The sequence below is a fragment of the Notothenia coriiceps genome, unplaced genomic scaffold, assembly GCF_000735185.1.
Source record: "Notothenia coriiceps isolate Sejong01 unplaced genomic scaffold, NC01 NC01_scaffold00005618, whole genome shotgun sequence".
Classification (NCBI taxonomy): domain Eukaryota; kingdom Metazoa; phylum Chordata; class Actinopteri; order Perciformes; family Nototheniidae; genus Notothenia; species Notothenia coriiceps.
Window position 1 is genome coordinate 1 of NW_011338319.1, and position 11349 is coordinate 11349.

At 38.1% G+C, this 11349-nt stretch overlaps 2 protein-coding genes across 3 annotated transcripts; one reads left to right on the forward strand and one right to left on the reverse strand.

Annotated features, from left to right (window-relative positions):
• Nucleotides 1-917: 917 nt before the first annotated feature.
• itk (IL2 inducible T cell kinase) lies at nucleotides 918-7945 on the reverse strand. Its single transcript, XM_010768383.1, has 17 exons — nucleotides 7649-7945; nucleotides 7402-7506; nucleotides 7208-7289; nucleotides 6760-6885; nucleotides 6555-6592; nucleotides 5939-6093; nucleotides 5753-5818; nucleotides 5585-5639; nucleotides 5056-5135; nucleotides 4636-4778; nucleotides 4406-4480; nucleotides 3473-3641; nucleotides 2753-2969; nucleotides 2600-2664; nucleotides 2362-2480; nucleotides 1593-1750; nucleotides 918-1485 (listed from the first exon to the last, which is right to left on the reverse strand). The coding sequence occupies exons 1-17, from the start codon at nucleotides 7784-7786 to the stop codon at nucleotides 1429-1431; spliced, it is 1848 nt and encodes a 615-aa protein (XP_010766685.1). The 5' UTR covers nucleotides 7787-7945; the 3' UTR covers nucleotides 918-1428.
• A 1165-nt stretch (nucleotides 7946-9110) lies between these two features.
• On the forward strand, nucleotides 9111-11326 carry med7 (mediator complex subunit 7). 2 transcript variants are annotated; one of them, XM_010768384.1, is made up of 2 exons: nucleotides 9111-9257; nucleotides 10274-11326. In XM_010768384.1, the coding sequence occupies exons 1-2, from the start codon at nucleotides 9192-9194 to the stop codon at nucleotides 11045-11047; spliced, it is 840 nt and encodes a 279-aa protein (XP_010766686.1). In that variant the 5' UTR covers nucleotides 9111-9191; the 3' UTR covers nucleotides 11048-11326. The 2 variants fall into 2 exon arrangements, with proteins under 2 accessions (XP_010766686.1, XP_010766687.1); XM_010768385.1 differs by having other exon boundaries at nucleotides 9139-9351.
• The last annotated feature ends 23 nt before the right edge of the window (nucleotides 11327-11349 follow it).

Genomic DNA, 11349 nt, shown 5'->3' on the forward strand with positions numbered 1-11349 from the left:
CTATTTAGTAACAAACACTTCTTAACTGTAAGTAGAAGCTATTTGAATAAACGTTGCTAAATTTACTTATGGTTTTCTGCGTGCGTTTTCTTACCTCGATGTTTTCCTAAGTAAATCTTACTCCCCGTTTTTTTCAGTGTAGATTAATTATTTAACATTTGTTCTCGTGTAATAGGCTACATATTCAGATCTACATTTGAATTGGTAGGGATTTTGTGAGTGTGTGTTTCTAGGCTTTTTTCAGCATTGCAAGGCCTGTAGTTCCATTTTTGGCCTCTACACCAAATGAGCAGAACGCCCAGAGTCCTGCATCGGGTCGGGTATCCGCGGGTACCCGACGGGGGAACCGCAAAAAAGGTGATTTGCGGGTGGTATTTTTTCAAACGCTTTTTTCCGGGTTCGGTTCTGGGTAAAACAAAGATGATGCGGGTCGGGTTGCGGGTGTTGCATACTAAATATATTTAAATAATAATAATTTAGTTTAATGTTTAAATCCTCAGACCTCTCCCCCGCGGGACCGAGCATAATCATAACCTCTGCAGCGCATCAATCTGCTGCTGAGCGAGCCACATTCTGAATGGCTGAGGTGAAGCTCTCTAGCGGAGAATACAGCATTTTCAATAACTCTTCCTCAAGAGCGAAATCCAACGTCTGGGAGGCTTTTGGTGTCATCCTAGATGGAGAAAATAACCAACATCCCAGGCTTTTTGAGCCAAACATGCAACTGCGTGTGTTAATAATTGCACGTTTTCACTGCTTATATATATGCGGGTTCGGGTCGGGTTGCGGATCTTGTGCCGGCGGGTCGGGTCGTGTTGCGGAAATAATTGGCAATATGTGCGGGTAGCGGGGCGGGTTCGGTATTGCACGTCGCGGGAGCGGGTCTTGAAAATCAGACCCGTGCAGGACTCTGACGCCTGGTTTAGTTGAAGGACAGACTGAAGCTGATTATTAATCTGTTATTGTGTTACCACATACACACTACTCTTGTCCCAGTAATGATTATTAGTTAGTAGCATTTTTATCAATCCCAATAATGTATGATCATATCCAAACTGCATTTTTGTAGTGACTTCTGATGGAAATGGTGGTGTATTTAGCTGTTTAGTTCGTTAAATATGCTGAACTAATGAGGGAGGAGAAAAACATGTTTATTAAAAAAGAAACTGTTTAATTGACAGTTAAACAGTGTTAAAAAGTGAAACCTTTATATAAACCTGCAGTGTGTGTGAGCCTTCTTAGGAAAAGACTATACAAAGAAAGAGATAAAGTGCAATATCCAGCAATTTGAAAATGGCTTGTGTTATATAATCATCTGAATGAAAACAAAATCACAGATATTTGACAAGTGATTGGTGATTAATGAATAAATTAAATAAATATAACTATTTTCATAGGTTTCAAACTCAGATCCTATCTTCACTGGTCTTAGACTGAGGCCAGTTCATGCACGAGGAGAGCAAAGGATGGGCGGTCTTCTGGTTTCTGAGAATGAGAACATGAAAAAAAAACCTTATTATAAAGACTTTTGTTGCATGAATGTTGTGTACCTCAGCAGTTCTTCTAGGACAAATGTTAAAATGTGTGCCCACCTCCTTCCAGCACCACTCCATGAGCAGGTGGACGGCGTCTGGGGCCAGGCGGGGCTTCAGGAGCCTCAGGCCCATGTTCAGGGACTCCACCACTTCAACATTGCTGCGGTTGTCATAAGGGAGTCGGCCCTCGTTGTACACCTCCCACATGAACACACCTGAGTGGGGGTCAACAGAGAAACTGTTAGATGTAAACAGTTTAAAGTGATGCGGTAAAAACTAAAATCAGTTCGTGTGCCTGGTCAGTTATTTGCATGGTTGCTCCATGCAAGCTGTTTTGCATACATTATTTTTGCGTGCTTCCAAGGACTTATGTAACTTTATTTTATCATAACTGCTCGTCCACATTTGAATGTTTACGTTTTCAATTTGTTTTGTCATCAGACACGCTCACCAATGTATTATATCTAGATTTATTCTATTTAGTGGTAGGTGTCACCGTAAGCTCTTTGTTTTCAGTTTTTTTTATTAAATCACATATCACAATCACATCTATGTCCTAGAAAATCAGTTTCCTTCTGACTGTGGTTTCATTTCATAGACTTGTTTTGTCTAGCTTTAGTGCACTATGCAACACCATGCACTATGCAACACCATGCTATCAGGGAAATCAAGGTGTAGGGCCTCAGCCACCTAAACTCCTCACTAAGACCTCCGTTAAAAGCTATTCATGCAATCTCAAAAAATATAAATGTTTAAAAATTGACAAAGGAAGGATGTTATTTTACTATACTTAAAAGTCTGCAAAGATATGTAGTTATGAACACACCGAATGACCAGACGTCGGACTTGCTGCTGAACTTGCAGTACTTTATCACCTCGGGGGCCGACCACTTGATGGGGAACTTGGAGCCCTGTGAGCTTGTGTACTGATCATCAAACACAAATCTACAAAATGGAGCGGGGACAAACACGTTTATACAGCAGTGGATGTAAGACAACATTAAAATATAGTACAATTAATACTGTGATCTAGACATTTAAGACAGATTTAGTGAAAAGCATACCTGGTCATGCCAAAGTCAGATACCTTCACCTCATTGTTCTCTGAAACTAGACAGTTCCTGGCAGCCTGCAGATGAAAAAGAAGCCAGGAGGATTATTGTAATGTTATGTAAATACAAAATGGTAACATAAGAAGGTTTTATCTGTCAGGTTACCAGATCTCTGTGGATAAAGTTGGAGCTCTCCAGGTATGCCATCCCCTCACTGACATCCAGACACATCCCCAGCATTGTTTCCTTAGACAGTTGTCCTTTCCTGGCTCGCAGGTAGTCTGACAGACAGCCGTTCTCCATGAACTCAAACACCAGACACATGGGGGAACACTGTGTGCGCACACCATAGAGCTGGACCAGCTTACTGTGGAACAATCTCCTGCGAAAAACACAGAAACAGCAGCTGAAATCTAAAATCTTTTTTTTTTTTTTTTGCAATTTTTGGGGAATAGAAGATGTAATCCAAATGGAACTATATGCAAACTAAATCTACATTTCATACTGAAACATCTTTAGGTGTAATATTCAAAACAAAAACATAATAAGTTTGGGTGTAAAAAAACATGTGGGTGGATTCAAATAAATGTGGGTTGGAGTTTCATATGAAAATAATAACTGTTAATGTGCTGTGTACGTGTGTTGACATGTCATGTTTCATTTTGTATTTGTGTTACTATTACTCCTTATTTCCCTTTTATCTTATTGTATTAATTTTACACATATCCATAGTATTATGATCAATTTTAAATCCTAGCGGGAAAGTGTTACTCTACCCCCTTTGGGGTTTCTTACCTCTCCTGCACAATACATGCTGTGTTTGTTGTTATAAACTTCTGTAAAATCACTTACTTTGTGTTAATAAACGTTATAGAGTGCACTTACATCATGACCTTTGCCTCCTCTTTAAATTCTTCGTCTGACATGCACTCTTCTCTTATCATCTTCACTGCCACCTTCTTCTCCCTCCATCTCCCTTCCAGCACGAGCCCAAACTGTCCGCTGCCTATCTCCTGACCAAGGGTCAGCTCTGCAGGGTGGATTTCCCATTGGTCTGTTGAGAAGCAAACAGGCGGAAAACAACAACACTTATAATCCTAGAATCAACAAACAGGTTAAATAGACTTTTATTCTAAAAAAAAGTACAAAGGTTACGCTGCATTACGATGACCATTCCAGAGCTAATCCATTAGCTGCTGGCTTTTAGCGTGCAACACTGTTATTGTGAAATATTAAATGTCAAAAGGAAATCGAGCCGATTTAACAGCTTATGTGTGATTGATATTGTAACACATGTCAAAATAGCTGTTGTAAAATCATTATTTTCCACAGCCTCTCATGGCTAATTGCAATAATTTGACATGTTTTTACAAATACGTTTTCATTGTTTCTCTAAAGCTTTAAGGAATTGTATGGAACCGGAACCATTAATGGAGCTACAAGCTCATTATCTTTGGTAATAAGTTTTAAGAAAAATAAAGAAAACCTGCTTTGTATTTAATTAAATAATTATGATGGGTACTATAGCAGGCTGTGCCGTGTCTGTTTCTTTTTTTTGTTTTGTTCTTAAAATAATAACAATATATATACACTTATAGGAAATAAAAACAAAGTACACAATGATTAGCTTTTTGTGTTATGATCAAATAATTCTGAGTTGTTGCAGAACACCAAAGAGTCAAAGGGAGAACTGAACACACCCTGAGTACTCTTCTGTGATTACCACAAGAGGTCGGCAAAAACAAGAACCTCAGCATTTAAGTCATAATTGTTTTGAGCTGTAGTTTATCCGGTTTTCACAACAGAACATCCTCCTACCTTTGGAGGGATCAACAATGTCCGGAGAGCAGCTTCCATCCTGAGAGACAGGGTGTCTCAAACGTGTTATCAGGCCTGCCACACAGATTATAAAATATGAATACACATCATCTTTTTACAAAACAACTAAGGGAAACATATTATTTTGACAGTTGTTATTGTATGAAACTTCCTTTTGGAAATTGATCTTGTTTTTATAACTGTTGAATGCGGAAAGCCAGCAAACTTACCAGCAGCATTGTGTTGGTGGTAGTGGATGAGCTCAGGAATGGTGGTGAACAGGTACTTCTCTGCCAGGTAAAATGCAGCCTCTCCCCTTTCTGTTTGTCTAATATGATAATGTATAACTCTCGGAGTCTTCTCACCTTTAGACCTTGAGGAAATAAAGAGATGGTTTTTTTTTTGTCCCATAAGTTCCCAAAGGGGGATATGTTCACAACAACTTACGACAAACAGAACAAGATGAGGAAAAAGGACATTGATTTGATGTTATGTTCTTTCTAAATATACACCAGGCGTGGCGAGATATTATTAAATATAGAACATAGATTCATGTCACCAAATATATCAGTATACATATATTGAGCATCATTATTATCAATAGATCAAATGACATTATTTATAGTTAAATATGCATTAAGGAGGATTACCCAGGTGCTTTGGTGAAGACTGAAACAGTGTAGACTCCCACATGACTTGAGTCACGCACCATAAATGCACCTTCTTTTCCCTTAAAAGTAGACAAATATTAGAAATGAAACAACAAATGTAAATTGTTAGACATATGAATTGGTTGTTTGTTTAATCTATAGCTAATACCAGCAGTCATTTTTATGAATAGATGAAGATTTGCTGTTTTAACTCCAGCTTGCAAAATTAGCAAAGCACAACAAGGCAGGAAATTGGAGGAAAGACTGTGGTTGTGTCGAGACATCTTCTTACTTCCCATGTCTTCTCACATTCTTGATGTGCAGGTGCATTTGCATTATTCTTTGCAAAATGCAATAATGCCGTGGGTGGCACAGTCACAGCTAAAGTGCACTGTGTCACGGGAGGCAACATGGTGCTAATTACCATTAGAACTTGGAGCATGTTTCTTCTGTCAAAACATGGCCGCAAGCATAAACAAATGAAAATCGAATAATTATTTGATTCTTAAACACTGGCAATTTGTTTTACCTGTTTCACTAATAAAGTCTCTGCTTCCCCTCTGGTCATGTTTTTATTGTACCATCTGCGAGAAAACAAATTAACCAGAAATAAATTGATCTTATAAACGGCATAATCGCTTTGCAGATGCCCACATTTTAAATTGAAGCAACGAGCAGAGAAATAAATCAAACTCACTCAAATCTCTGAAAGTTGTTGCCAGTTTTTTCAGCTAGGTAATTACTGGGTACAAAGCCAGTGTTGCTGAAAAGGTGTAAGGAAAAATGATTCATTAATCATACACTCATTATCATTCTAACTATAAAAAGGGGAATTATTCAGATGTGTAACTAAGCTCAAGAGGGGCATTTGTATGTGGCTTACCCCCTTCCATCCTGCACGGCCCACCACTTAGAGGTGGAGCTGTTAATCACGGTGTACGCCTGGTCCTTCTGAAGGAACAACTCATCGTTTCTGACCGGATTGTAGTCTTGCAGGGCAAAGACCATTCTCTGATCTGATGCGTCATGCGTCTCCGTCTGGCAGTAATAATAAAAGGAAATGTATCCAAGTAAACAAAAAAAAACTGATTGAAAGACTGAGCTAAATGAATTCCAAAGTAATCAATTATTTAGTTCAAGCAACATATATTTTGAGGATGAGTATTTCAAAAAACACAAAATGCTTTAGCTGTTTATGTTTTTCTTAAGAAAAAAATGCATGTCACCAGCCAAAAGAAACAGACTCTCAGAAACGAAACGAAAATCCTCACAATTCTACTTGGGTTTGTTAAATGTAATAATTACCATGTTGTGTTATACAACACAAATGTATTATACAGGAGGTCAGGCAATTTAGAAATACAGAAAAACAAACCAATATGCAATTGGTAAAGTAAACCCAAGACATGACTTTGCCTAACCCATGTAATTTGAAGAGAATAAACTAAAACAAGAATAAATCATTGGCAGCACATGGTCTTCATGATTTAAAATGGTACCTCTGGATCTGGGAGTTGAGGGAGAGGCTTTTTAGAAGCTGTTGAATTAGAAAAAGGACATTTGAATGTATTTAGTACATCCTAAAACACAAATAAATTGTAGAATGCTAAGTATGTAACACTTCTAATCAAGGTCCATTTAAGGGCCATGTTGAGCTTCAAATACGCATATGCAAAACAAGAGAAGTGAAGATATAATACAAACCAAAACCCCATGGGTCATACACATGACAACCTGTCGCCAGTTTTTCTGTTTGTTGGCAACATTTCCATTTTCCCTCCATCCAGAAGTTTGGGTGGTATTTTTCAACCAAACTGTTATGCTTTGTCTCTATATCAGAGACAATTAAAGAAATACGGTTTAAGTTGACATCTTGTGAATTTTAATCAAGTGTTCACCATAATGGGTTGCACCGTCATTCACTGAAAAAACTGAAACGTTTTCTTTAATTAAGTGTATTATGTCAACAAATTTCACATAACTGTATGAGGTTAGTTCAAAGCAATGATATTAAGTTGAAGCTTTTTAAACTTAATAATATTGCTTTCAACTAACCTAATACAGTTATGTGAAATGCGTTGACATAATTGGAGTCCATTTTTCAGTTTCTTCAGTGTTGTTGTCTGAAACAGGATTTTGTCGAATTGTTTACCCTCTTTGAGAGCTTTGACCCATCTCTGACGGCAATCGTTGTCTGGGGCAAAAACGTATAAGTAGTGGTTGTTGTGAAAAACCTGAGGAAACATTTGCATTTGAGAAAATAGTATTTTTGTTCTTGTGTTTTGTACTACATGCTTACATCATACTTGCTACATATAGCACTTGAAATATTCTGTGTAACCTCACCTGAAAAGGGTACTTGTAATTGCAAGGTATTGGGGAATCACTACACACAATCTCCACACACTTAATTCTGGACAGCTCAATGCAACCTTTCTGCAAGGGCTTTTTCTGAAAAGAATAAAAGCATCATCTTAACTTTATGTGTGCAAATAATAGCTGATTTCCCTGAACCACAATTTACAGACTCAGCCTCCAGATTGTAAATTCCACATTTAAATCCAGATTACTCATGGGTTAAATGAATACTTACGCCATGGCGGCATTCAGAATACTTCAGCTCTTGGGTGTCCAAAACAAAAAACCTCTCCTTGTAGTTGCATGGTGAAGTTCTCTTCTTTTGTTGAGACTTTTTAATCATAGTTCCATTCAAAATCACCCTGGGAAACATGGTAACAGCTATGAAAAACACTGTGAGAAACCGTGCTGGCTTTTGCCGTACGGAGAGTGATTGAGTGCCAAGCAGTGAAAAAAGAAAAAAGTGTGGATTAACACTTGCCGTGGAGCTTCCGGAATAAAGTTGTTGCACTAGGTGAACCACATCCTTACGGCATGAAATGGGTTGTGCTTTTGTATAAACACACAGACACACATTACACGCACACACAAACCATACAAGTGCACACATGAACTTTCACTTTAGACTATGTTGCAACAAGTCAGTGTGTTTGCAACACAAGGATTCATCTTTGTTCTCTACACTTTTTAACCTTTTCCAAATCTGATGCTGGGACAATGTTTGAACAAAATGTAAACATCTAACAGGGGTGTTAAGTCAACAAAATATTTAGAATTTACACTAGATTTCCCTAAAAAAAACATAAGTTATTGATCAATTCAAATATACTAGAAAACAAAATGACTTGGGCATTTAAACTGAATATTAGAATCCAGGCAATACAAGGTAATTATTGCATTTCTGCATCAATAATGAAGATTTTGAATAGGTGTTTAGTAGTAAATCCTGTTGTTTTGCCTTAATATAATTTGATTAACCCCCAATGTCTATCTCTGCTTTTGTAAAGCACTTGTGAAAACTCGCTTTCCACTCTCAATTATTATAGTCAAAAGTTGAGACATAATATTGTAGGTGATTGTTTGGTTATGTAAGGAAAGTTGTTGATTATCACTTCAAACAACAATGGATTTTTACGCTGTGAAGAAAAATACTGGAGGACAGTACAGATTGGAAGTAACTGTTAAAACAAGAAATTAATTAAATGGCCTTATATATATATATAAAAAAATCCTACCAATTATACACAAGTTGGAAATCTGTGTCCCAACACTTTCAATTAAAACTAAGTACAATATATGGTAAGAGGAGAACAAAATTGGGAAAAGACAAGAAAAGGTAAAATTAGATCTTCTAAAACAGGTTGACGCTTACGGCAGCGCCAGGAGAGTACTGGCCTAAATCACATTTGTTGATGAAATTGAGATATATGTCATTAGAAGGGGTACAAATATTTGTATATTTTGGTAAATGTTTTGTAAAATGTTTAATTACCTTACTATTACACAGTGTGGTGCAACCAAAATCATTTAAAAAATAAATGGTCTCCTGACTGTTTTCTACACTTATTGTGAATAAATATTATTTTAAATATGTCTGGTGATGTTTTCTTGTGTAAAATATATAAAAACATCACGATAACTGTTGTTTACTATTACTATCATAGTAAGTGATACATCCATAGGATACATCACACATTAAGCGTTTGACTATCCACACTCCAGCTCAGTAGGTGGCGGTAATGAGCCTCATACGATAGGTGGCCGCCCGCCATGAAACCATGGGAAGAACAAGAAGAAGAAGAAGAAGACGTTCAGCCAATGACAGAACCTCCATGTCAGTGAACGTAAGGCTAGCTAAAAGTTACATGTTCAATTTGATAACTTGGTGACATTTAATACGTAAAGTCTACTTCCAGCAACTGAGCAGCCATTTAAAGGGTTTGTACAAGTGTTATCGATGTTTTCATTTCCTTCATTTGTTAGAGTGTGATACCGCAGTCATTAAGCTAGTGAGCAGAGGTTAGCACAAGTACTGTCCACTGCTAGCCTGCATAGCTAGTTAGCTAGCTACGTAATTTTTTCTCTAAATATAAATGGTTCAGCTAACGATTACGCCTGGTTGCTAACTGATGAGCAACACACTTACAATGTTAACACATGTTTAGCTAGTGAATGATAATATCTGCTCACCAATTGTTGAGACAGTTAATCGCAAACGTTACTTGCGCTGCTCGCTTGTTACACGTTACCAACCATTGACAACTTGCTTTTAGCATGATCACATTAGATTATATATAAGAAGATCTCGACGCTGCTGCGAGTGGAAGCAGCCATATGTTGCACTGATTGATAACAAAAACTTGTACAGAGAAGCTTTATCCAGGGTTGGAAACTAGTGGTTGAACATAATTATGAAAAGGCTGTTAAGATGCGTTTACTGCTAACGTTACAATTAATCAATATCATTATTTTACTCCACACCATGTAGGGTAGTTAAGGTTATTCTTTGTTTTTTACAGCTACAATTACCGGTTCGTTTAGAAATTATTATAATTCACATACAAAACAGAAGAAGCCCATGAAACGCATCACATCACTGTTAATTAAAAGACCCAAAATGAACGTTGTATAAACCACTGGACTGGCCACAGCAATAACTATTAAATAAAATACTGATATCAATACTCTGAGAATTGAATATCGCAATTGTCTGTAATTATGTTGTGTTCTTGGTACTCACCTAATGGTGTAGTAGACAATAAGCACTTGACTGTTGCACAGGATATATGCACTTATGAACATTTATTTGCATGTAACTTGGAAAACAGCCTTTTTGACATTCTTTTCGTTGACGTTTCAGGCCAGCATAATGGGTGAACCACAGCAGGTTAGTGCCCTGCCTCCTCCACCTATGCAGTACATCAAAGAGTACACGGATGAAAACATTCGCAATGGTATGGCTCCTAAGCCACCTCCACCCATCAGGGACAACTACATGATGTTTGGCAACCAGTTCCAGTGTGACGACCTCATCATCCGGCCACTTGAAAGCCAAGGAATTGAAAGGCTCCATCCTATGCAGTTTGACCACAAACGGGAGCTTAAAAAGCTCAACATGTCTATTCTTGTGAACTTTCTGGACCTGCTGGACATCCTCATTAAAAGCCCTGGCAGTATAAAGCGTGAGGAGAAGCTGGAGGACTTGAAGCTTCTGTTTGTTCATATGCACCACCTGATAAACGAGTACAGGCCACATCAAGCCAGGGAGACGCTGAGGGTGATGATGGAGGTGCAGAAGAGACAGAGACTGGAGACAGCTGAGAGGTTCCAGAAACATCTGGAGAGGGTGGTGGAGATGATCCAGGGGTGCCTTGCCTCTCTACCCGACGACTTACCACAGATAGAGGGCCTGGATGGTGCTAGTGATGGGACAAGGAGTGTGTCTGCAGCCCCTAGTGTGGTTTGTTCCTCTGGACAGGCCCCCAGGCTGAACACAGAACCGATGGATGTAGAGGAAGCAGGGGCTAGCTGTATGGCAGCAAGTCACCAGGACAAGAGCGTCCCTACTGCAAAGAGGGACAAAATGTGGGACAAGGATGCTGCCATGTGCAGTATTATTGATGAAATCGCTTAAGTGTTCCGTCAAGTAGTCATGCTTTTTTTCGACACCAAAACTGTGTTTGTTGTTTTTTTTGTATGCTGTACTTTGAGCAAGTATATGAAAACGTTTGGTGTGTTTTCACCTGGACTGCAGTCCTAACTGGAAGTGAATGGTGTTTTATTTAAAAGCCATTATGTAGATATTATTAACCGTTTCTGTGTGGATATTGAGCATTGTAAATATAAAGCAGACCAACTTGGGTGAGAACTTTCAGTTTTTTTAATAAAATCAATAAAGACAATTACAATTGCAGTGGGAGTGACATGCTGTTTTCA